Source organism: Anolis sagrei, chromosome 3, assembly GCF_037176765.1.
Source record: "Anolis sagrei isolate rAnoSag1 chromosome 3, rAnoSag1.mat, whole genome shotgun sequence".
Classification (NCBI taxonomy): domain Eukaryota; kingdom Metazoa; phylum Chordata; class Lepidosauria; order Squamata; family Dactyloidae; genus Anolis; species Anolis sagrei.
The window spans coordinates 212279194-212307037 of record NC_090023.1 but is presented as its reverse complement, the minus strand read 5'-3'; the positions used below and the strand labels follow the sequence as shown (position 1 = coordinate 212307037).

Here is a 27844-nt window from a genome sequence, read left to right as displayed (position 1 = left end):
TGTATTGCTGAGGTTAGTACTTCCAGAGGTATACCCAACTCATTAATGACACTATTGATAAACCAATACTAAACTCTACTGTCCATGTTTCACTCCACAATAGTGACTATTCTGTGGATTTTTCTTAAAGTCCACAATAGAGAAATTAGCATATTTCCCATTTTTATTTCTTCTCTGTTCTGCAAATTTTGTTAAACTAGGACTCTGGCAGACCGGGATTCAAATCCTTCATCAGCCATGGAAACCCATTGGGAAGCCTTGGACAAGTCAGGCTTAGAGGAAAGCAATGGCAAATATCTTCTGAATAAATCTTTCAAAGGATACCATACTTTTTCCATAAGCCAGAGTTGCTATAAGTGAGATTTGTCAACTTGACAACACACAAGAAAAAAAAAAACAACCAGTATTTCCCCTCCTGTGGGTTTGTTCTGTACTTTCTATCAGTCCTTCTATGAGCTAGGACACCTTAAAATATAATTTTTGAATTAAAGTAGATACCTAAATTTTCAATGTACTCTATTCTCTTGTATGTTATTGGCATGCATGATTGATTAGGAATGGCAGAAGGGTCATCTTTAATAATATAATTTTGCAATATGATTTTTGATGTGCACCTTTGCTCTTGAACTCTGTGCAAGATGGGGATTTTTTTAGTTAACATTTTGATAAGAATCTACTATATTTGTGCTGCCCAAATCTATATTTATTTATTATTTATTTGCTTTATTTATACCCCACCTCTCGCATCCCGGAGAGGACTCAAGGAGATTTCCTTCTATCACGGGGAATCTATTCTCTTCTCTCCTCTGCAGACCATTCTACAGTATAGAAATTGGGTTCAGGTGGATGAGAAAGCCTGCAGAACAGAATGTCAAAACATGTGGATATATCTGTGGTGGGAATGTAAGAAGGGAAGAAGGTTCAATCACTTGGGTTATAATGTTCTATTTTATTAGTATATATATATACTTGTTGCACATCAGCAGTTCACCTTGCTCACAGCACTCACCAAAAAAACAAATGTGATAATAAACAGTTTATTGATACAACTTATATAAAAAGGGCCAAAGGCACCTTAAGCAAATAGAAGAGTAAAAATCCAAGAGTTAATAAAGGAAGCAAGTCCCAAAAGCAATAGATAAATCCAGAAAACAATGATTAAAACATGAACATTAATCCAGGAAACAAGAAGCAGAAAATGAGCATGAATCCAAAGTTAAATCCATAAAACCAGGAGTAAAACTTGACCATGAATTTTGGGTCTTGAACTAAGGCATGAACCAGGAACGAGACAGGAGTTCCACACTCCAGTAGTGATGTTGCTTGATCTAAAATCCTAAAAGCTCTCTCCCTAATTAAGGACTGCAAAACATGAACTCATTCCTTTGACCTTGGGAGGCCTGCTTCAGTCTCTCTTTCTCATGGGTTTTCTTGCATCTGAATCTCTATCTTCTCAGAAGCAGCCTGGTATCTCTGTCTAAGAGAGCTGCTTCTTCAGATGAGCTAATGTATCCTCCCCTGCCTGTTGGCTTCCAAAACAGTTTCAATCTCACACTTGGTCTCAGCAACAGCATCTTGCTCCAAATCCCCCTCCATTCTCTCAGCTGAAGAACCATCCTGCTCTTAACCCCCCTCTGTTTGCTCAGCTAGAGAATTATCATGCCCTGAACCCCCAAATCCCTCATCTTCACCTGGCTGAACCACAACAATACTCCAGATTCTGCCCCAAAGTTGGACCTCTGAAATGCTAGTGAATCACATTAAGAATTCTCCATTCTAAGCAAACAAAGAATTATTAATGTGATTCACAGACAAGACGGGGTCACTCAGAAGTCCAAAATTCATGGAGTAATTGAGATGGGAAACTGTGGTGTGATTCAAAATTGGCAAATGCAGCAGAATTAAATATTCCACAGTGGATATGTTGGCAAAAAGTTAGTGTTTTGTAAAAAATCAACATTTTCTTAATTTCTGTAGGAAAATCCTTGTGTGTTGCAGACCAAATACAGTTTTAAAATAAAATTGATGAAAGAGGACTAAAGTGATTTTCTAGCATTTTCACAGCCTAACAAGGAAAGACTGGGGGGCTTCTAAAAATAATGCAGCTACTTTAAATGTTTGAGGAAGATTTAATAATATTAAGTTCACTGCAGGGGTCCATGAATTGGTCTATCTCAAATAATATTTCCCACTTTGTGTATCAAATATCTGTATTCATCTCCATTTTAAGAAAAATAAACATTTATTTTAAATGATTTTCTCTCAAATGATGCATTCCTAAATATACATATCTACAAAATGCATGTTTTATCAGTCATTCTTTGTGGAATATTTAAAAGCTAACGGAGATATAGGTATAAAAATATAAACATCTATTTTGAAAGTATTTTCTGTCAAACTATGTATACTTACAGGCATGTATCTCACAAATACATACTTTGTCATTTATTTTTGTGAAATATTAAAACCTAAGCAAAATTAGCAATAGTTCAATTTGCACATTAGTGAGAGAAATTCAAATTAAATTTGCCTCCCATTGGAAATAACAAAATTCAAATTCATCTCGAAATTATGTGGACTGCAACTAACAAATACAGAGGGTTTGGTTCCACCACCCCTCGTGGGTATCATGGATGCTCAAGTTCCATTATATTCAATGGCATAGTAAAATGATGTCACTTCTGCAAAATGGCAAACCCAAGGTTTTCTTTATTGAGGTTGGGGTGGGATGGAGGGAAGTGGGATATTTTGAAGCCATGAATAGTGGAAATCACAGGTGCAGAATCCATGGATGTGGATGACTGATTGTATGTGATCATTTGATTAAATAAGTCACTTCCTTGCATACATTTACAAAATAATGTGCTTACTTTATGGTAGAATTGCAACATGTTCTTCCTGTATTTAAAATGTTTGGTTTAATATTAGCTGAGACCCTGTTTTTGTAGCCATGCTATGCTGAGGGATTTTAGGGAGAACTCAAGTAGCCATCCAAGCAATGCAATAAAATGTGGAGCAACCCAGGCAAACAGTTCTCTTTAAAAAGTTCTCAGGTGCCTCTTTCCATCAGCTGGTAAAAAAAGTCTAACTACTCATTCTTGTTTTGTTTACATTGTTGTTTATTTGTACCCTGATTATTCTCTCCACAAGGAGACTCAAAGCGGCTACACTGGTTCCATAACCGGCTGATTCCACAACTGTAACACTCAACATGATTCCTTATGTTTAATTAATTACTTGGTTGACATAAGAAGAAATGTATAGATTGGATTCAAAATAACTACAATCTTGTGAAGATTTTTGCAACTCTCTTGATTGAAGAAATTTCTTCACCCTCTCAGCAAAATAAGGGAGAAGAGTTCACTGCACCGGCTGAAGTGAATCCTTCTTTTGCCAGATGCTTCAGTGTCCCCCAATCAGAGCTAAGCTGTAGTTTGATGCAGGCAATGCTGCCCCTCATTGACTTTGATAACTGTTCATGGTGCATTACTTCTCCAGAGCACTGCGAAGCAGAGCATTAATTAATAACAAGACACAATTGAAAAGATTGATGCCTGTTTATAAATCCAGCTACTGTCACTCACCAGCCTAAGGAGGTGCTTAATTACTTTCGAAATGGTTCCACTGAAACCCTTTTATGTGTATTTATCTCATCTGTTTCCATCACAGGGTGAGTTTCGATGAAGGAAGAACCTGGAATAAATATGGTTTCACATCAGCACCGCTCTTTGTGGATGGCTCCCTAGTGGAGCCAGGCATCGAAACACAGATAATGACGTAAGTTGCCAAGTTAATCAAGCTGTCTTGGGAGTCAGTGGAGATGTGCCATGTTAGCCATCCATCAAAATGAATGTCACATTTGTTCCAGGATGTCTGTGTTGCCCTCTGGAGTCAGGAGGTTTGCAGGAAGGCTCTTTGCTTATTCAGCAGCTGCATTTTCACAAGTCTGCTGGTATAGTAGTGTCTATGCAATACAGCATTTCTATGGCTGCTTTATTTAAATGTACATAACAATAATACATAATACAAATATCTGCAGAACTGAGAAATAGCAATGGTACCAATTCTATGGTTAAACCACCACATATACAGATCTAATGAGGTTGCACTGGGGTGGAAAGAAGATTAAATGATTATGAGGGAGGATGACAAATGGCCTTTAGAATAAGAAACTTCTGATTGGAGTCCTGCTAAAATTCCATCCCCCCCCCCCACCGCTCCCCCAGATCATGAAATATACTTGAAGACTACACACCCACAAGCCAGATCACAATATTCCCTATACATGCCAATGTGGAGAATGCCAAGAGGGTGGGGGCAGATGAGCAAGGGGGATCACCACTAACTTCCAAGCACAAATTTATGATGTCATCCTCCAAGACCTCTACCCTGTTAGGTCCCAGAATATGTATACCTCATCATGTTCAAACTATTATAACTGTGAATAAATGATTCTCATTGCATGGCTGTTCACTTGCTTGCTCCCATCTCCTCCCACTGGGTATAACATTGTCATTTTAATGAAAGGAATGGAGGGAGGACATCCAACTTTGACTCATGTTACCAGTAATGATACCATTGTTAAGTTGTCACCTATCCCTCCTACTGACCACAATATAGCTATCTTGTTGAGAAAAGACAGGGAATGACTAAGAGTATTCACCTATCATGAGCTGTAATAATTTTTGCTAGGTGACTTTCCTCACCATCCTGTTCTCTCACTTATCTCACAACATGACTGTGCTCATGGGAGGAATTGGGAACATAACTGCACAAGGCTTATCTGCCACTATCATTGACAGGTTAGCCTTGCACAGTTATCTTCCCAGTTCCTCCCATCAGCACAGTCATGTTGTGAGATAAGTGAGAGAACAAGATGGTGAGGAAAGTCACCTAGCAAAAATTATAACAGCTCACGATAGGTGAATACTCTTAGTCATTCCCTGTCCTTTCTCAACAAGATAGCTATATAGTGGTCAGTGGGAGGGACTGTCCTCTGCCCACTACTACCCTGTCAACTGCATAGCCATGCCCACTAGAGGGGCAGGGTTAGGTGGAGAAGGCCAATCTGACACTGACTACAATGGCCATTGATAGTTCTCTTTTCTCAGCTGCTTGCTCAGCTGTCTCTTGTTCCTCTATTGCCAATCATAGCAATGAGGAGGGTAAGGAAACATCAGGAATGAAATAAAAGCTTTGCCCCCCCCTCACAAACATTTTTAATACATAAATAGTTTAGAAGATGTTTGTTAAAATGTATTGTTAATTTAAACATACACAAGGAAGCCTGCATTGCTAAGTTTGTCCATGTTACCTTGTCCATGTAGCTATATGGCTAAATGTTAAAAGAGAATTGTGAACTGGGTATATCTATTTGGAGATACAATTGAAGTTAATTGTGTGTGTGTGTGTGTGCATTCTAAAATATTTATTCTAATCAGAATATGGTGGGCTAAGTATGTGCTACTTTTCAAGCAGTGGCAAATTTGAGCAATTCTGAACAATTTTAGGAATACAATACCATTTTTACAGCTACCTTGGTAAGTTGACTGGGCTACAAATGCAACCTTTTGCTTGAATAAATGAAATGGGGCATCATGTACATGGGTGGAGGATTTGAGATTTCATTTGTGGCCACACTAGGGATGTAATTCTTCATTAAATTTCTTTTTGAGGGAAGCAACAAGTAATTTTGATAATTTTCTCCCAATTGCCAGAAAGTTTACAAAACCTGTGTAGGTTTTGAAGTCTATCCACAATTTAGCAATTATTCTGTGCAAAATTCACATTGAATGGTTTTGTGCTGAACCAGCAGTTTTGATGTAGTAAACATCGTGTTCACACACGATACTGTTCCTACCACAAAAAATGTATGTTCTGTGCAAATATGGCTGTGAAAATTTTTCATAGAACAAATCCCCACTTAAAGCATTTTATGCACAGAAAACAAAATTTGCTGGACAGGAAATAATAGGTCCTTATTGAAAGGAAAATCTTGTTTTCTGCATAAAGCATCCATGTGTGAGGTTTGCACAGTCACAAGCTACAAAGCTTCTTGCAGATCCAAGATTCGCTTTTGCAACTATGTTTTGAGTATTCTTTCCATCTCTAGGCCAGGAAGTACAGGCATTCATTTGCAGGTGGAATTATGGTAGAATGTCTGCAAATGGAGTCACAGTGGAGTCCCTTTTGAACTGAATAAATTTGCTCATAGATTGATATTGCGTTTGAAATGTAAGATCTGTTATAAATGCAACACATCCCCTTCATCCCCATTCCTGCTCCCAAACATCTCATTCCTGCATCTGAATATCAGTTATGGTATTTGCCATTAAGCCTCCTGCTTCCCTGGAACTACAATCAACTTCTAGATAACATTTACCAGGTTTCCTTTGTAAATAATTTTATTAGTTTGCAGTTGCAACTGCTACATGTTTTTTCAAAGCCTCTTTCCTGTCCAGTATAATAGTCATTTATTACTACTTTCATGAAAATTGGTGAAAGCAAACCTGTATCCAAATCTGTATCTCTAGTGAGAAGGTGGAGCATCGAAAATTCCAGGGGAATAGTCATGTTACTGTTTTAGTACCTTAAAAACTGTCAAATATTATTTAGCATACCCTTTCACAGGCCATTTCATTGTATTTGATGAAGTGGGCTCTGGTCCATGAAAAACTATATCAAATGACATTGGATATTCTTTAAGGAGCCACTAGATCCTTTAATCTAATTAATAAGCAGTAGTTGAATGGCAATATACCCTTCCTTGTACAGATACGCTGGTTTGTACATATAGATATAAATATCTTCATTCCTGTTCAAGTCACAGAAGATAAAGATACATCTCTTGCTGATTTTTTACCAGTTATTTACAATGGGAATCTGAAGTTCATCTGGAGGTTTTATGATACTAACCTGGTTGTACGTCATGCACAGATTGAGAAATATCAATTTCCCCTTCAAAACTTCTCTGGCATCACATGGAAACTGTGGAAGCATTTACTTTCCTTACAAGTACCCTACTACTTAGCAATTTTCTCTCAAATGGAAAATAAAAATATCTCCTATTACGTTTTGTAAAAGCAAACAATTTATTTTAATGTGACAACCCATTAAGCTTCATCTCGGTTTGGTTGCTTTATGACAACAAAGAATGCAGTGAGGATAGATTTCTCATTATGCTGTAAGCAACAGTGTCTTATAGTTTTGTCCACTGGATAATGATGTATCAGTGGGAAGCAGAGCTATGGTTTCACAATGTGATGGAAGGATTTTTTATTTATTAAAGCAAGAGTTCTAAGCATCATTCTGGAAAAATGTCAGGATTTTCTTCTCCATTGAAGCTACATTAGAAACATAAGCACGTGTTTTGTTTGTGACAACATGGAGTGGATGGGAGTTTGATTTGGCACTTATAAAACTTTTTTGTTAAGAAGACACCAAATGAAAGCTGATATTAAGGAAGTGTAAAACACGGCAGGTAAGTCTGGCTAGCTATCAAATGTAAGAATTAGGGTAATGTGCATGGATAGTTTCTTAATGTATTCTGAATTTGCAAACAGCAAATATGAGAAATCATCATGTCATGGGAAGTGCTATGATGCATGTGTCGAACTGGCTGTTGATTTTGATCATACTAACATTAGAAAGTATGGTTGTAGTGGTGGTATTAGGTTAATGGCCCCATGGCAAGAATATTCAAACTTTTTGCCTAATTCTCCTTTCCAAACATACACTTGGAAGTATTTTTCAAATATGTCATCAGTACTGAAAGACACAAGCAACCATGTAGCCTCAATTGTACCTCTTTTGTGTGATGCTAGCATGAAAGGGAAATCATGTGAGTACTTTAAGAAGACCAAGGCCCCTTTCTACACTGCCATATAAAATCCAGATTATATTATTTGAACTGGAGTTTATGACAGTGAAGACTCATATAATCCAGTTCAAAGCAGATAATGTGGATTATCTGCTTAGTTAATCTGGATTAGATTGCAGTGTAAAATGGACCCAAGACTTTTGGACTCACCCCTCCTAATATCCAGAATATTACCTGAACCTGGCTGTAAATGTTGACCTTGAGTGGAAACTAGTTCACATGAACATCTAATTGCATGTAGACTTCCATGCTATTTGGACACATGATCACACTAGTGTTATGTGGAAGCCAACATATGAGTAGCTACTCAGACAGATACTTCAGATTACAATGTTAGCATGTGGATGACAGTAGGTATAACTATGTAATGAAAATGGTTTCAAAAGAAATTGACAATACAAAAACAACTAGGCAGCAAACATGTCTTATTCGGAATGAAAATTCAGGAACATACACTTCTCCATTTACTCATGTAATAAACCAGTCCTTCACATGAGCAGTGCTTGAGAGAAATAAAATTAGTAATACATTGGACATATCACATTTTTATTGCATACTTCCTTTACAATAAAGATATGCACAGATGGACATGCTTTTAAGTTGAGTATTGCAACTAGGACCCAAAATCTTATCCTTGTACTTTACTATTGCTCTGTACCCAAAGTTATAATGCTCTATTTTATGCTGCCCTCTATCCCTATTTTGTCATATGACCTATGCACTTTATCCATCCGATCTGATGTTTTGTTTTATATCTTGTTATAATGTTGTTCTTCTGTTTTCTGTTGTTGTTTAGATATTTTAATGTGCTATATTTTAACCATGTTGATCAAGCTCATCCCAATATAAGCCAACTTGATTCCCTTCAGGAAATGGAGACAGGGTACAAAAATAATGTTGTTGGTGTTGTTGTTGTTGTTGTTGTTACTTCTTGCTGATGAATGTAATGTTTCACTCTGTGTGTGCTTGTAAGGGGGGGGGCAAGTGTGTGTGAAAGAGAGTGAGTGAGAGAAAGAGAAGGAGACGTGAGACAGATGCTATCTTATGTATTGCTGTAATGAGACCTCAGTGTGATTATATATTGAAGTCAATACTCACCTTAAGCAGAGAATGGCACAATTGCTCTGTCTTATGAGACAGTAAGAAATCAGAAGATTTCATTTAATAGGTTGTTATGTGTTCTGTTTTACTACTTAAGCAATGTGCTTAGGTTCTAGAATTTTTATGAGGAATTCAAGGCTATAGGTATGAAGAATTTATTATCCTTTTTTAAAAAAAAGGGGGGGGATTCACAAAAACAATAATACGTTTTTAAGGGCAGTCTTTGCTGAGAAAGGATTTTTAATGGCAAGATTTACATGCATTTTCACAGGAGCTAAAGAATAAGTTCCACACTTTTATAGCGTCTATAAGTGGTTACTATGGAGCTTGTATTTCTCTCCATGGAATTTTTACTAAGCTGATCTTCTTACACCTGGTTAGACTCATATTGTGCTAACAAAAGAATGAAAGGATAAAAGACCTCCTTCTGATGGAGTCTCTAAGGGTAGAAGTATTCATTCTATTGCTTTAGAATGGCACCTCCAGAGTTTAGAATTAGGTCCAGTGGAAACAAATAAAAGTTCCTGAATGTACATATATTGTGCTAGTTATCAGCACTGAAATTGAGTATTTAGAATTAAATTAAAAAAGAGATCCAGTCTCTGATTTTTTTTAACTGGAAGTAGTCAATTCAGGCAACACACACATACACATACACACACACCTTTAGGAAACATGGAATTTAAGGCACACACAAAGCCATAGGAATTAGCAGTCAATAGCTTTAAAATAAGATTAGACAAATTTATGGAAAATAGGCTCCCAGAGAACCTTTGCACGTTGCAGCAGGAAATGATCTTTGCAGCTTATAGCAAGCTGCTTTTCTATTTAGCTGAGCTGGAGATTTGCATCTCCACCAAAACTAGAGACATGGAGTCAGAATCTGAAATCTGGCAACCCTAATCATGTAGCAGTAGTATAGACTTGGTTTTGTACATAACGTTTAAAAATGATTTGTACTTAATAATTAGAAACATTGGAGGTAAATTTCAGGCAAAAATTGGTATGATAAGAAACAAAGATGGCAGGGACCTAACAGAAGCTGAAGAGATCAAGAGAAGGTGGCGAGACTATACAGAAGATCTGTATAGAAAGGATAATAATATTGAGGATAGTTTTAACGGTGTGGTGAATGAATTAGAACCAGACATCCTGAGGAGTGAGGTTGAATGGGCCTTAAGAAGCATTGCTAACAACAAGGCAGCAGGAGACGACGGGATCCCAGCTGAACTGTTTAAAATCTTAAAAGACGATACTGTCAAGGTGATGCATGCCATATGCCAGCAAATATGGAAAACACAAGAATGGCCATCAGACTGGAAAAAATCAACTTATATCCCCATACCAAAAAAGGGAAATGCGAAAGACTGCTCAAACTTCCGTACAGTGGCCCTTATTTCTCATGCCAGTAAGGTAATGCTCAAGATCCTGCAAGGAAGACTCCAGCAATACATGGAGCGAGAGTTGCCAGATGTTCAAGCTGGGTTTAGAAAAGGCAGAGGAACCAGAGACCAGATTGCCAATATCCGCTGGATAATGGAGAAAGGCAGGGAGTTTCAGAAAAACATCTACTTCTGCTTCATTGACTATTCTAAAGCCTTTGACTGTGTGGATCATAATAAATTGTGGCAAGTTCTTGGTGGGATGGGCATCCCAAGCCACCTTGTCTCTCTCCTAAGGAATCTGTACAAGGACCAAGTAGCAACAGTCAGAACTGACCACGGAACAACAGACTGGTTCAAGATTGGGAAAGGCGTACGGCAAGGCTGCATCCTCTCACCCAACCTTTTTAACGTGTATGCAGAACACATCATGCGATGTGCGGGGCTGGATGAATGCAAAGCTGGGGTGAAAATTGCTGGAAGAAACATTAACAACCTCAGATATGCAGATGACACCACTCTGATGGCCGAAAGCGAGGAGGAGCTGAGGAGCCTTCTAATCAAGGTGAAAGAAGAAAGCGCAAAAGCCGGGTTGCAGCTAAATGTCAAAAAAACCAAGATTATGGCAACAAGAATGATAGACAACTGGAAAATAGAGGGAGAAACCTTGGAGGCCGTGACAGACTTTGTATTTCTAGGTGCAAAGATTACTGCAGATGCAGACTGTAGCCAGGAAATCAGAAGACGCTTACTTCTTGGGAGGAGAGCAATGTCCAGTCTCGATAAAATAGTGAAGAGTAGAGACATCAGACTGGCAACAAAGATCCGCCTAGTCAAAGCCATGGTATTCCCTGTAGTAACCTACGGATGTGAGAGCTGGACCTTAGGGAAGGCTGAGCGAAGGAAGATCGATGCTTTTGAGCTGTGGTGTTGGAGGAAAGTGCTGAGAGTGCCTTGGACTGCGAGAAGATCCAACCAGTCCATCCTCCAGGAAATAAAGCCCGACTGCTCACTGGAGGGAAAGATACTAGAGACAAAGTTGAAGTACTTTGGCCACATCATGAGGAGACAGGAAAGCCTAGAGAAGACAATTATGCTGGGGAAAGTGGAAGGCAAAAGGAAGAGGGGCCGACCAAGGGCAAGATGGATGGATGGCATCCTTGAAGTGACTGGACTGACCTTGAGGGAGCTGAGGGTGGTAACGGCCGACAGGGAGCTCTGGCGTGGGCTGGTCCATGAGGTCACGAAGAGTCGGAGACGACTGAACGAATGAACAACAACAACTTAATATCTTTTAAAAAAGCAAGAAATATGTAGTCCAAGGAGCCTGTATGGTGTACTAGTGAGGGTGGTCTAGATTCTGCAGAACTGGGATCTGAACCCTTTCTCAGTCTTAGAAAAAGGAAAAAGGAAACCTTGTTTGAATAAATCTTGCCAAGATGGGTGATAGGTTTACCTTAAGGCTGTGGTTCTCAACCTGTGGGTCCCCAGATATTTTGGTCTTCATACTCCCAGAAATCTTAACAGCTGATAAACTGGTTAGGATTTCTGGGAGTTATAGGTCACATCACCCAGGGGCCCACAGGTTGAGAACCACTACTTTAAGGGTTTCTGTAAACCAGGGGAAAAGTGAAGGCACATGGAACAGCAAAATATGAAATTATACACTACAGCATATTTTAGAGAAAGTCAGTGCCTATTAAAAGAAGATTCTATTTGACTTCAAAAAAATTGCCAAATCCTTCTTTTTTAATTGTCCAGAAGGCTTGAGACTATTCATCTAATATTTTTTAGCAATTTAAGTAGATCTAACCTTTTTAAAAGTAGGAAATGAACAGAATCTCCACAAGTTATTGTTACTCCTGAATGTGGCAGAATGTTCCCCATGAACGTGGACCAAAGCCGCGGGAACTTTTGAATGAGACTAACTTTTCTGTTCATGTGCCTCCAAGTCATCTGTAACTTAAGGCAAATACATGAATTTTATAGGGGTTTTTTAGTCAAGAAATATAGCTTACAGCACCCAGTATTCATTGGCAGTATCCCATCTAAACCAGGGCTGACTTTATTTAGCTTCCAAAATCAGAAAAGATTTGGTGGCTTTAGAGTATTCATCTGAGATTCTGGTTTTTGTACTGACTTCAGCTTTGCCTCTGAGCTGAGAATGAGGAACACAATCTTTCTGTGGAAAGCTGGGCCCAGAGTGTGATGAGTCAGAGTTATCTTATGGACTCACTGAGTCTCCCATTTGAAGTTCTGCAACATCCCCACATTTATTTATTTTTTAAAAAACACTGAATGGGATCATTCGGAGTGGTATGATCATACATGTGGAGAATTAATTCCTAAACTCAATGATAGATTAAACAATGGTCAGAAAACCAAAGCACCGTCAGAGATCCACTTATTGTACTTGAAGTTATAGAGTGTAATCATTTCTAATTGGAGACATCACACTTCATGTGATGTGGCAGGTTTCCCACATGGATATATTATTGTATTTGTCATTGTTACTGGAAGTAAAAGTGGCCCCTATGGCATGGATCACCTTGCACCAGCATGGGCAAACTGCAAACATATGTGGAAATACATAGTCTGTATTTTATGGTCTGTGTGATAATTTGTAGTCTATGGACCTTATCACAAATGTCCATGGATTTGCCAAACATTGTGGTGAATCCATGGGGGTTCTGGTGGGGTGTGTGGAGAACCTGTCACTGCATGCCCCACATCACATGACTTACCAGGAACCCTATCCCATGGGGTGGGAGCGTCACCGCCTGACCCCCCCCCCCATTGTCCTGAAGGTAACATGGGAAACCTCTGTTGTTCGCAACAGAGCCCTGCCAGAAGTTGGTTTGCATTGTGTAATGGGCACTGGGAAATAGGAAAGGAAGTGGTGTACGACAGTGAAAGGAGCATGTCTGATGAGGTTGTAAATTATTGCAGGCAGTTATATGTTGAGCAGTCTTTGAAGATGGTTCCATTGCCTCCAGTGCCTAATGCAACCACCAAAGCAGTCCAAAAACATAATCCCAGCATTAACGTCTCTGTATTGGCTACTAACGTGTTTCTAAATCAAATTGAAACTGCTGGCATTAACCTTCAAAGTGTTGCACAGCTAAGGATATCTCAAAGACCACCTCTCCCACATCTTGATCTTAAGATTGGCATCTAAGAGCTTTCAAGATATGCTCAGAGGGTGCTAACAAGAGAATAAACATTTTTATAGTAACCCTGAATTATGGAATGCTCCACAGAGGGAATCATTAAAATGCTGACCTGCCATGTTTGTAATCAAGTTTGCCTTTTTTCCAGTTCTCTTAATAAAGCGAGTTGCTGTTTTTATCAATGGCATTATGACTTACCCTTTAGAATCGCACATACAAGTGCTATAAGGAGATAGCAGCAAGTGCTAATTATAGCTCACCCCTTTATGGATTGACACCCCAGATTTATTTATTTCTTTTTTATAAATAATATGATCCTCCTACGCAATGGCATTCAAGACAGTGCAATGAAATATTAAAACATGTCAAACCATTATAGCTTCTTTTAAACCCAAATATATGTAGATAGATAATTAGGCAGCCAATCATACAATTAATTGCTCATGTAATTACCCAATTATTTCTTTCAATGCCTAATTATCTTGAGTTTCTTACTAACGATGTAGAACAATCAACTTGGCTAGCTCTGCTCCAAATGCTTAGTCTCCAAGCTGAAAAACAGTCTTAAAGGGGGTGTCTGTCGTTCTGATGACAAGCTATTTGAGGATGAAAACATATTCAGCCTCAAATGTTAGAGGCTAGAATGTAAATTGCTGGTAAAAGTCTAGAAACTGAGTGATTGAGAAGCTTTAGTTTCAGTTTACAGTTAGGTTTTAAGGAATAAGAGGTTGGACTCATAGAACCAATACTTGACCTGGAATTCAGAAACTTTATTAAACTCCTAAATACTTTCCCATGTCCTCTTTGTATATCCTACCATGGAGTCTGGTTCTGGCCTTGAGACAGAAACAAAAACTTTACGCAAGCAGACATAATAACATGTTGTTAAGTGTTCAGGGATATTTTGTTCAACTATCAGCACCATACCTGGTTTTGATCAAAATGAAAACTTCCCTTCTCAAGGCTGAGAGTCTGTCAGTCTTTCATGAACAAGAATAAGTATAAAAAAAGGAAAAATGCTTTGGGGAAAATGCTATTAAATATTAATCCACAGTTTCTTCCTCCTTCCACTTGTTCAGAGCTATTTTTCATGTAACCAGGAATTCTTTGAAGCAAATGTCACACAAAGCTATTTGGAAACATCAAAAATACTACCCCCCTTAAAGAACCAGATTTCTAAAGCCTTGATTTGTCATTCAGAGAACGCATATTTTGATATCCCATTAATGTCTCTTCCCTTCTTCTTCAAGGGGTAACCAACTGACTAATCTGTAAATCCGCCCTGAATAGAACTCCCTGCATAATTATATGTTCAGCAGATTACTTCACTAATTGCTCTTGGCGTCATTTGGTAGCTTGGAGATTGTTCCTTGGCATGTCATTTGCTGCTTTGGCACAGTGCTGCCAGCCCTTTAAAGAAAGTGCATGCTGTATTGTCAAGCAATTGAACTGACCATTTTCTAAAAGGTCTCCAGCGCCTATTATAACTGCCAGACGGAGGAGATATTAAGCGTCTCTTTGTAGCTACTTAAAGTGATAAGCGTTCAGTGGTTGGTATTCTCCTATCCATTCAGTTTTTGCTGCTTAATTCTAAGAGGCCACAGCCGTTGTTGAGTAAGACTTTTTCTGCATTTGTAGGTATTTCATTGAGACAGTTGACAAGGGAATTTCTTAATTATGTCTATATACAATATATATGTGCCAGGTCCAAGATTTCCTCCTGTCACATTTGCCCTTAACATTCTATCACACTGTCGCATAACCAAAGATGTATTTTCATTGGGGGTTTTCATGTGATTCTTTCTCTCTATGATACACATTTATTAGATCGTGTCTCAGGACTTATCTCCCCAGGCAGTTTAGCCCAGTATAAATCTGCCCCAGAGCAGGCCTTGATTCAGCATATCCATCCTGAATCTGGAACCATTGTCGAGACAGCATAGGAGTGCATGTACTGGGGTGGCACATCTCTCACTTCCTCCATGTCACCAATTTGCCATTCCTAGCCAGCCATACATCTCCATCTGTGCTGCTGCTGGTACAAACATCTCTGCTGATGCCTATGTATGGTCCCTGAAAGTGTTATTGGGTGACACCTGTTCGAATCCACAACCATTGTCTTGTGGAGTTCCTCAGGGTTCAGTACTGTCCCCGATGTTGTTTAACATCTACATGAAGCCGCTGAGGGAGATCATCCGGAATTTAGGAGTGCAATGTTATCTGTATGCACATGATGTCTAAATCTGTCACTCCTTCCCACCCGTTACTAAAGAGGCTGTTCAGACCTTGAACCAGTTTTTGGTCACTGTGTCAGACTGGATGAGGGCGAACAAATTGAAATTGAATCCAGACGAGACAGAGGTCCTCCTGGTCAGTTGAAAAGCCGAACAGGGCATAGGGTTACAGCCTGTGTTGGATGGGATTACACTCTCCCTGAAGACGCAGGTTCGCAGCTTGGGAGTAATCCTGGATTCATTGCTGAGCCTGGAACCCCAGGTTTCGGCAGTGGCCAGGGGAGATTTTGCACAGTTAAAGCTTGTGTGCCAGCTGCACCCGTACCTTGGGAAGTCTGATCTGGCAACAGTGGTCCACACTCTTGTTACATCCCAAATAGATTGCTGCAATGCACTTTACATGGGGCTGCCTTTGAAGACTGTTCAGAAACTTCAACTAGTCCAACGGGCTGCAGCCAGATTACTAACTGGAGCAACATACAGGGAGCACACCACCCCCTTGTGTCAACTCTACTGGCTGCTAATCCACTTCCGAACTCAATTCAAAGTGCTGGTTTTGACCTATAAAGCTCTATAAAGCTCTGACCCAGCTTACCTGTCTCAATGCATCTCTCTCTACGTCCCGCCTTGCAGTCTAAGATCATCCGGGGAGACCCTGCTCTTGCTCCCGCCAGCGTTGTAAATAAGTCTGGCAGGGACGAGAGACAGGGCCTTCTCGGCTGTAGCCGAACTCGCTTCCCAACGAGGTAAGACTGGCTTCATCCCTCCTGTTTTTTTAGGAAGAAATTGAAGTCATGATTCTGGGACCAGGCTTTTGGACAGCAGGTATAAATAGTGCTTTGGATATGGAATTTGACTGGAATGGTGATACGGCAGTTAATGCTGTTTTTTATTGTTTTAATTAATGTTCTATTTATTGTTTTAATTGTTGCTATATTGCTTTGTTATATTTAATGGCCAAATGTAAGCCATCCTGAGTCCCCCTTCGGGGGTTGAGAAGGACGGGGTAGAAATACTGGAAAGAATAAATAAATATGCAACCAGTAAGATGGAGAGGGACATCCACTCTGGTGGTGGCAACATGGGCACAGGGAAATAATATTGATGTCTACTCTAGACAGTGAGTCATGCTGAATTGTATCCAATCCCACTGCCCATACTGCCCCAAATATGTGGGATACCCCTGAATTTCCAGAAAGTATCTCCCAACTCTGTCCAAATCAGATTATAGGTGGTTTAAACCAAAAAGCTCCCATAATACTCATTGCAAGCAGCAGTGTGTCTTGGGGACAGCCAGTGATCTACTCAGGATGAGTCCAGGGCTGCTGTTGTTGCTGTTGTTGTTGTGGTGGTGGTTGTGGTTGTTTTTTGCCAGTGTAGATAAGCATTTAGTATATGGTTTACCTGTTGTTTTCCCTGGTATGGCTGAAAATTACTGAAATTGTTTTGGACATTGATGCTATTTAACCGAATAGTCTTTGCAGCATCTCCACCTACTGTGGAACCACTTGTTCATGGTGGTAGGATTCACTGTTTCTGTGAGGCAAGAGGCTATGCTGATGGCATCATCGCTGCTGGTAGGGTCTCCCATGTCAGATAGGCTTTTGCTGAGGAGCAAGACTAAATGTGACAAATTGCACAACAGCAGTAATGGAGGATGGCACTGGCAGAGGACCTCTCAGAGTCAAGAGCAGTGGCATCATAGCTATCATTTGTTAGTACTGTGCAAAAGGAGACAGAATAAAACCTTTTGATGACACAATCCAAAATGAAACAAGAAATAGTGCCATAAGAGGACACTACAAAGTCAGAAGGCATTCATCCAACTACTGGAATACAGCAGAGGACAACTAAAAGTAGCATTGTGACTAATAATGCAACTGGACTCAGGCCAAAGGGATATCCCAGTTGTTGACATACTGAGGGATGAAAAATATGAAGCTGCACAATAGATAATACAAAGACATGGAATGAAAGAAACATGAACTAAAGGGAAGTTAGATATAGTAATATAAGAACTGGAATACTGAACATTCTAACACTTCAGGTGAGTGAGCTAAAGTGGACAGGAATGGGACATTTTGAGTCAGATAATTACACCATGTTTTATTCAGGAAATGGAAATGAAAATAAAGGAAATGGCATTAATGATGAGGAGAGAACTAGCATAGGCATGAAAGCATATAATGCAAGGTCTGACTGAATAATATCAATATGACTTCAAGGAAAACGCATCTATATAACCATAACTGAAATTTATGCTCCAACTACAGAGGAAGAAGAAATTGAAAGATTCTGTGCTGGAATTCAGGAGGAAATTGATCACACACCCAAGCAGAACTTGTTAATCATAAGCACTTGGAATGTAAAAGTAGAAAACAGAGCAACATAAAAGATTGTAGGAAAAAATGGTTTACAATCAAGAAATGAAGCAGAGAAATGATTGAATTTTGTAAGGCCAAGAGTTTGCTCACCACAGACATATTATTCAAGCAACCAAAGAGACCACAGTATGCATGGGCCCTTCTACACTGACCTCAAAATGGGCCTGTTCTGGAATCCTGGGTACCATATTGGGCCTGCGCAGTGTTCTTATATAGACTTCCTCAGCTGTGTCAGAGGTGGCAGGGAGTCTGTACTGTCTAACCATGCCGAACACAGTTTGGTGCAACAGAGCAAAAACCCTAGGAGTCTTCCCCTCATGTTGCAACTATCCACACCTGTGACACAGCACTCTCTTCTTCTTGGTGCTCTTCTTGCAATCAGTCAGAGTGTCATCATACTAAGGGAGTAGGCACGCTTCCTTCTCTCATCTCTCATCAGTCCTCATGCACCGGTGCTCTGTCTGATGACAAGAAGAACACTGAGGAAAAGGTAGATGGCATGCTGTGGCTGGGGAAGGCTGAAACATGGGGAGGACAATGACAGGGGATTGCCTTCTCATCTTCCTGGGTTGCTTGAATGCATGGAATGCAGGATAGCAGTGAAGACAGTGAACTGCACAGTGCACCCTAAGCCAAAGGAACACCTGAATTCTGGTTCAGGATTTGGGCTTTTTCTAGACTTAAATTAGAGGAAATCCTGAAACAGAATTTGGGATTTCCTTCAACTATGGCCCCATCTAAACTGTCATATAATCCAGTTTCTGAATCCAGTTTCTGACTATATGGCAGTGTAGACTCATATAATCAAGTTCAAGGCAAATAATCTGGATTAATACATTGGATTACATGGCAGTGTAGATCCAGCCTTAGGGCCAGTGAATGGTCCCTGCCCCCCCCCCCACACACACACACACATGCACACGCACATTCAGTTCTAGAGTGGTGAGGTACCATCCCACATTTTTGCAGGTATGCATATAACCATATAACACTCATTTCCTTTAAATTGGATATAACTATAGGTGTATCTTCATTGTAGAATGAATGCAGTTTCTCACATTTTTAACTCTCATGGAATCTTGGGTCTACAGTTTACTTATCTGAATATATCCATGTATCATCCTATGTATTTCAGCCAAAACAAGGGGGGTGGGGGTGGAATCAGCTCTGTAACCTATATCAGTGTTATATAGGCAGTAGGCATGTTTGATAAAAAAAAATGGTTCAAAACTCATTTCTGATGTAGGGGGTGCTGGTTCGATTTGGAAATCAATTCTAATTTTCATAGAAAAAAATATTCAAAACTTTTTGAAACTTCAGAGACTTCTGAAACAGCTTCGTTAATGGCAGACACACATGCACAGTGGGAAGAAAACAGCACTGGCACTGGGAAAACTTCAGGGGCTCTTCCACACCTAACCGAGGGGCTCTTACACTCCAGGCCTGCCTTGGCTGTCAGTGCAGAGGAGGAGGAGGAGGCAATCCTCCTCCTCCTGTCACATAATTCAGATTATCAAAGTAGAAGTAAAGGTTTCCCCTTGACATTCAGTCTAGTCCTGTCTTACTCTGGGGAGTGATGCTCATCTCCATTTCTAAGCCAAAGAGACACGTCCATAGACACCTCCAAGGTCATGTCACCAGCATAACTGTATGAAGTGCCATTACCTTCCCACTGGTGCCTCAAACTGCAAAACCGGATTCAAACTGCAAAACCGGATTCAAACTGCGGACCTATTACATTATGCATTATAGAGACTCATAGAAAGTAACTAAACTGCATGATAGAAGTCTACATCACTGAGTATATACATAATGCAGTTTCAAGATGCATTACATGGCAATGTATATGGGGCCTGAGAGCAAATCAGGTATTCCTTCCAGGTGTTTTGGACTTCAACTCCCACCATTCCTAACATCCTCAGGACCTTTCCTTTCCCCCCTCAGCCGCTTAAGGGGAAGAAGAGGAGGAAAAGAGTAGGAAGAAGGACATTCGCCCAGACTGCTTCTTTAACATGGCTTTCCAGGGGAAAAAAAGGGGGGACATTCGCCAAGGCTGCTTCTTTAAAGCAGCTTTCCAGGGGAAAGGAAAGGGGAACATTCACCCAGGCTGCTTCTTTAACACGGCTTTCCAGGGGAAAAGAAGGGGGGACATTCGCTCAGGCTGCTTTTTTAACATGGCTTCCCAGGCTTGTGCCGAGGCCAGGGAAGAGAAGCGGAGAAACCTTGAATTGAATCATTTCTGACTCATTTCACTTACAGCTTCATAACAGAAATGGGGGGGGGGGAGCTTTGGAAGGGCAAAGGGACTTCCGGTTTCCTTAAAAACTTAAAATCGCTTCAAAAAGCAAATCTTTCTGAATTTATTCCAAATTACGAAGATTCTGACCGAACCTAACCATGCCTAATAGGCAGTTACAAAGCATTGTTCTATAATCTCAGTCTCTAGACCACAGATAGACTGCATGAAATTACTTGAAAAGCCTCCAAGTAGCTCTTCCAACCCTCTGTTCATTGTTTGGAAAAAGAATTATGGACTGGTTGTTTAGCAGATCTTTGTTTAAACTGTCATTTTCAGCTGTTATCTCCCCTTTGTTTCCATCCTCCCCTTCCCCGTGCATCATCTTGCCAATGATTAGATAATTTTAGTCCAGCTCCTTTTTCATTCTCTCCAATTCGCGATCTCTGTCTACCTCAATTAGGGCTTGGCTCTTTGACTCACTTCCTTGCCACCAAATTTCTTTGTAACCAGTGACCCCTCTAAACACTAATTCCATCTAAACTCTAATAAGAAACAATCAAGAGGTTACACAGCCCATTAGACTCACTGAAAAATTGTAATTCATGTTTTATTCATGCTCTAGTTTTCACACGCCATTCATAGATCTAGGTTTACTGACTAAAGTAAATGTGCTTGTGCTTTTTTGTTAGTTACTATCAGCATCTCTGCTCACTCTGTTCAATTTTTCTGTTATTTTATATCATTTCCTGTGTTTATTTTGCATTTTTTCTTTTTGTTATATTTTATTATATTTTTGTTGATGTATTATTGTATATTGTATTTTTTGCTTTGTTATAATTTTTAGCCACCCTGAGTCCCCTTGGGGAGATGATGGGATATTAATAAAGTGTTGTTGTTGTTGTTGTTGTTGTTGTTGTACCCTCTTGCAATGTGTTCAGCTGTTTCATATTAAGTGCAACCTGGAATCAACCATGAAAATACAACCCAAATAAATAGTTCAAAGCAAAGAGATAATACCTATGCATGTCTGCCATTCTTGTGAAACATCTTAGCACATGTATGAAAGTAGAAGTATGAAAACCATGGATACTAATGTCTTATAGTATGTTATTCAGGGGTGACTGGCCACATGACTTTGAATTTTCTTATTTTGTGTCTCAAAGAGATTTTTTTTCCTTTTTATGTAGAGCTACCACCAGGAATATCTGGATCTGGTAAAGGCATGCTGATTAATTATTCTTTCCAAGGGTGATTTATCAGCAGGGCAGGAACTGTTATCAGAAGCTCTTTGTTCATTTTCAGAATAAGGAGATGAATCTGGATAGTATCAAAGACTTTGTTTAGTTCATAGCGGCACCTACAGTACTCACTTTGCACAGGTCACTGGCCAGCCGAAAATCTTGTTCTTGTGTCCCCTCCCCCCCTCCCCGTGGGACCTTCTACACATGCAGTAAAACCTGGAAATAACCAGGATAAAAGTGGGGTGGCTAAACAACATTTGGAGAAAGTGCAAGTGGAAATGGCTAACAGCTGAAAAGCACGTGTTTAAAAGGTGCACTTAAAACCCGAGGGGCATCACATGACACGGCATGGAGGCAGCTGAGGCAAAGGGCCCCTTCTTCCTCCTGAGGAGCCGAGCTCGGCCGCGGCGGCAACAAGTGGAGCGGCCTTAAGCAGAGGCTGGAAGAGGGACGCCAAAGACAAGGCCTGCCCGCCGGCTGGCCATGGACTGAGGGGAGCGGTGCCATGGGCAACAAGGAGTCCCACATCAGCTTCCTCAGTTACAACGAGGCCTTGCGAAGGGTGACGGACCTAGAATTGAAATGGCTGAAAGATGCTTTCAAGAGGACCTGCGGCCTCTCCTGCTACATGAGCCAGCAGTGCTTCATTCGTGATGTACTTGGAGATGGAGTTCCTCCAAAAGTGGCAGAGGTCATCTACTGCTCTTTTGGCGGCATGTCCAAAGGCCTACACTTCAATAACTTGATTGTGGGCTTAGTCTTCCTGACAAGGGGTCGAGATGAAGAGAAAGCAAAATAAATTTTCAGCTTGTTCTCCAATGAATCTGGGGGCTATGTTGTCTACGAAGAGATGGAGAGTATGCTCCTTATGGTTGACGAGGGGGTCCCAGAGTCTCTCAAGAAATGTTTCTCTGAGGGCGAAAAGGTAAACCACAAGAAGTTCTGAAGCTGGCTGTTGTGCAACAAAGAGGCCTTCACGTTTTCCCGCTGGTTGCTGTCCAGCGGGGTGTATGTTACCCTCACGGATGACAGCGACACCCCCACCTTCTATCAAATGCTTGCTGGCATCACACACCTGGAAGAATCTGATATCATTGATCTTGAGAAACGGTACTGGCTCCTGAAAGCTCAATCGAGAACAGGGCGCTTTGACCTGGAAACTTTTGGACCCTTGGTTTCCCCACCAATCCACCCGTGCTTAAAACCCAATTCCACCCAAAAAATGTTCACCTTCACATGATTATATATCCCTGTAGGCATGCAAAACACATCACTTCCTTCCCATCCTCCTGTGTGAACTGGTCCAGCGCACATGTACATCTTAAAAGCCTCAAACAGCTGATTGGGCTCTCAAAAATGGAGCCATGGGGAAGCACAGTTGGAAACAGTTATAACTCTTTGCAACCCCTCCTTTATTTTTTATAATAACAGTTGGGTGTAGAGAGAGATAAGAAGTCTGCTTGTGTGTACATTTCGATCTCTGCATGTGTGCATATGAGGTCCATATGCCCTCTGCCTTGATCCACTTCAAAGGAAGGCATGAGAATGGTGAGGCACAATTTCCCTAGGACTGGCAGGTCTGTGTGTGGACTTGCTGTCGGATCCTGGGATTTTTTGCCCCACTTTTAAAACTCACATTTTGATGCTGTCTGGAAGCACCATGGGTTGTGCTGTTTTGTTCTTTCTTGCATTGAAAAGGGAAATCATTAAATGCTATAAACATCTTCTATAATGCTGGAAAGGACTTTGTGTACAATAGGTTTCCCATGCCTTGGCCAGTATGGCTTGAGAACTCTTCATAATCACCAAAATAATTTCTAAATTAGGAGAGTTGACTTGTGCAACCAATAAATCATCCTCAAGTGTGACCTTCATCTCCACTAAATTACTTGGAAAACCAAAGGTTGAGAACCACTACTGATGCTGCTGCCTTCAATCAGACAGAAAAACAGGGCCTCTTCATGGTTTTGTTCTTAACTTCATCTCTCTCCTTACAGCCTCATGGCCCCACTCTAATCATAAAAGGGGGTGGGTGAGCCCTCTGGCATTATATAGAAAAAGATAGAAAACACAATGAGAAAGTGATATCATAATGTAAATATACATGATAAGATCTCAAATGTCACCCAGGAGGTCCATACTGTAGCAACGAGAATGCCTTACACTAAGCCATTTTAGGACCATCTTGGGAGGTTCACCTGCTGCACTGTGATGCCAGAACTTGACACTGGCACTACCACTGTTAAATTGATTGAGACCCAGAAACCAGAAATTACAAAACTGAATTAGCCATACATTTTTTTGTTTTCTTTTTACACAAGTGCATAAAATTTGAAAAAGTAGGCTTTTCTAGGCAGATGATCCCTTCTAATTGTGGACTGGTTGTTTTAAAAATAAATATGTACTTTCCAAGTGACCACATTCCCATAGTATTAGGGGATCATGCTAGATCCCCTAAGAGTATTTCCAGTCATCAGAATTCAGGCGTGACTGCAGAGAAGAGTGCATCAAAAGATCAGAAGCAGTAGACAAACTTAGAGAGCTGCACAAAAAACTAGTGCTATGGCCACTGGGTGGACAAGCAATGTTAAAACCTGGCAGAGTTGGACAGGCTGACAGGCAGGCAATAACTGCTGCTCTCTTCTAAATAATTGCTACTTCCTGTTAAATCTACCAAGAAGTATAATCCTGTAAAAAATAATTGAATATATAGAGTTCAGTGACTTCACACCATTCCTGCCTTCCCCAAGCACTATGATTAGAATAAGCATATAAAGAACATTTGCAAATGTTCTCATTGACAAAGTGAGTCTTGATGTAGCCACTGAAAAATTGTTTCCATCATGAGTTTCTTCTTTTAATACACTTCGCAAACCAGTATTTTTCTTTTCTTTGAATGATGCCATATGTCCAGATGCTTACATTTGGGTATAGAAAAGATTGTTTTTAGCACAAAAAGATGTATTGTGGAATGCCCTACTCAGATGTCATACATGATGACTTGACTCTGGCATTTAATAAATATGCAGTCAAGATTCTTGTATCAATTACTTAAGATGGCTCTACACTGAAAAGTAAAATGGATTAGAAACAGCACCCAAGACACTAATTCCAGCCTGCTTTCAGAGACTTGCTTAGCTACCTCGGTGGCATCAGGGAGTCATCACTGCCTAGCCACTTAACATCGACCTTCCCCCCATGTCACTACTGGCTACCAATCTGCACACCAATCTGATAATGCGGGCTGTTCTTCCTACAATGGGATAATATGACCCATTCTCCATTGCAGTTAACATGATCCCATAGTAGGAAGAAAAATCCCACCAGTATCAGGTATATGGTTGTGTCACTGCTGTAGGCAGGGTAATATGGTGGAGGTCCATCTCATGTCCCCAGACCACCTGACCCCAGAGAGCAGAGGATGGCCTTTGAGACAACTGTAGCCAGTTCTGTATAGTTCCTCCCTAACTTGGAGGAGAAGCAAACCCCTGCTTCAGGAGTCAGGTTTTCCTCTTAGGGCACTTCTAGATAGTGTCAAAATTTGGATTAAATAAGTGGGTTTAAAAATCATGGGACCTGATAGCAAGTCTAGTCACAGACTTGTCAGTCCTGTGAAATGGTCCCCCATCATCCTGACACCTTCCTTTATGGTGGATTTTACAAGTCCATACAATGAACAAGAGACTTCCAGTGGAAGTTTTTTTATTCTTTCCAAGATGTGCTGAATCTTATATCCACTCATATGAATATCTCAATGTACACACAAGCAGATTTCTTATCTCTCTCCTCACCAAACTATAAATTCCAGCTCTATTTAATACCATAAAGATCAGAACAAAGGAATGCAGAGAGTTCTAATTGTAAATTGCTTTCAATTGCTTATGTTTAGCCATCTGAGTGTCTGTGGCGCCATTTTTTAACAGCCCTGATCAGCTGTTTCGGGCTTTTAAAACATGTACATGTGCTGGAGCATTCCACACCAGGGTATAGGAGGGAAGTTACATGTTTTCCATGACTACAGGGATTGACAGTCATTCAAATGTGCATATTTTGGACAGAACTGGGTTTTAAGTGCACCTTTTAAACACACACTTTTCAACTGTTAACTCAATTCAGCCTGCACTTTCATGAAATGTCATTTAGCCCCCCACCCTTTAAATCCCATTTTTCCAAGTTTTCGTGCATGTGTATAAGGGTCCTGAGTTAGTTGAACCTGAGGTGAAAGCTCTAATAAATGGCTTTCCCAAGGTTCAGACAAATTAGCTACATGCACTGTGTGGCTGCCCAGGGGTTGATGCTATTCCACAGTGGCCTTGTCATAAAATTAACACTCTTCATTAAATTATTTTAATGGTATATGTATAAGGTGTATATGAGGCATAAATGAATTCTGTGTTTAGAGTTGGGTCGCATTTTCAGGATATCTCATTATGTATGTATAATCAAATACGTGTATTTCTAAAAAAATAAAATCTAAATCACTTCTGGTCTTATACATTTCAGAAAAGGGATACCCAACTTACAGTGTCTCCTAGACTGAATAGACTTTAATCTTCCCTGTCTAATCTTTACACTATTGTTGATATTATGAATTTTTGAGGACAAGTTAGGAATACATAACTCTAAGTTGCATATTCATAACTGCTGTTGTGCATTCCAGCTGATGTTTTTTATTGTAGCCTTGAATGGTTTCTTGTAGCTGTTCTGTTTTTACATGGCTTTACTTGCTTTATATGGCTTAATGTGTTTTCAAACTGCTCAAATTATTTTATTGCTTTAAAATGTTACATTTATAGTTTAATTTGTCTTGCACACTGATCTGAAATGTTTTGATGTGATATGATGTAAAAAAAAGGTACTGAACACAAAATACATTTTCTATGCAATGCATTGTTTTATAGGCAACACATGGTGTGTTTTGTGCAGAAAATTCTAAATGTGGAAAGTACAAAAAATGCTTACCTAGTATGGGAATATTTTTCCAAATTTCTTTGCTCTCATATCTGAGAATGAAATAAACTTTGCTTCGCTAGATTAGAGAGTACTCAATACTTTCACTAGACCAGATGCTAGAAGTTTCAAGAAACAAAATGCAGCTGCCCTCCTCCCCTTCCCAAATAACATAGGATATTTTCTGTACATGGTGACATTTGCTTAATATATTGCTGAGGTGTTCTTTGGTCAAGTCCAAATTTGTGTGAATAATTTTTAACCAGACCTAGCTTCTTAATATTCAACCGGGATTTATATGGTCCAGGATTTGTTTCTTGTTTACCATTCTGAATTAGTTTGCATTGCTATAATTTATCCTAGATTTATACATAGCAGATGAAACTGGAACTATGGTGGCCATGTAATAATCACCATCATCACCATCATCATCATCATCATCTTTATTTATACCCCGCCACCATCTCCCCCAAAGAGGATTTGGAGGGGCTTACATGAGGCCAAGCCTGACGATAAATTACAGCAAAATAAAATACAGATCAACAAGAAATAACATCACAGTGGAATAAAAAAAAATTCAAGTAAAATAAGCAGTGCAAAACAACATAACAAAAATGCAAACACAGGGGGCTATGTAGGGCTATGCCCTGAATAATTGTATCTCACATGTCTGTTCTTACTCTGTACTGTTAGACATCACCTACTTCCTAAAGAACTGACACTTTGTGTATCGATAGATTCCACTTTCTAGTTAGAGATAATAAATAATAAAAAATTATTTATATCCCCGAAGGGACTTGGGGCAGCTCACAAAAGCACTCATGTGTGTTGACACATGAAATACATAAGCATATAAAACAATAACAATATAAATTTACACAACTCTTACATAAAACATATAAAACCTTATTGGTTTAAAATTGTATTTCATTTGATTTAAAAGATGTATTTCATTTGGTCTCAGTAGTTGCATTTAACTTCTTGTTAGGCGAAGATTGATCTTTATCCTTCTGCTGAAATTATAGGAGTTAAGTATGCATTGGTAAGATAGCCACATGCAGATTCAAAATATTATTCAGTATTGTTAATAACTGTGTTATTGGGTTCTATATATTGTGCTTTGTAATTTGGTACAAGAATAGTAACACTTATATTCACCCAAGAAAAAGTGCCAATGGTACTGTAACTCCAGTGATTTAGAAATGTCGCAGTTTAGAGAGAAATAATTTATCCCTCATCTCTTTCTTTGACAATGCTACACCAG

The 27844-nt window shown here is 39.8% G+C and overlaps 1 protein-coding gene and 1 pseudogene across 1 annotated transcript in view; both read left to right on the top strand.

Annotated features, from left to right (window-relative positions):
• The window catches only part of SORCS3 (sortilin related VPS10 domain containing receptor 3), a 580612-nt gene that overhangs the window by 455065 nt on the left and 97703 nt on the right, over positions 1-27844 (top strand). The window contains exon 14 of the mRNA XM_060768351.2: positions 3670-3777. Coding sequence (XP_060624334.2) covers positions 3670-3777 — 108 coding nt within the window. The remainder of the gene's footprint in view (positions 1-3669; positions 3778-27844) is intronic.
• Positions 22136-22870, top strand: LOC132769884 (ubiquitin carboxyl-terminal hydrolase 32-like; annotated as a pseudogene).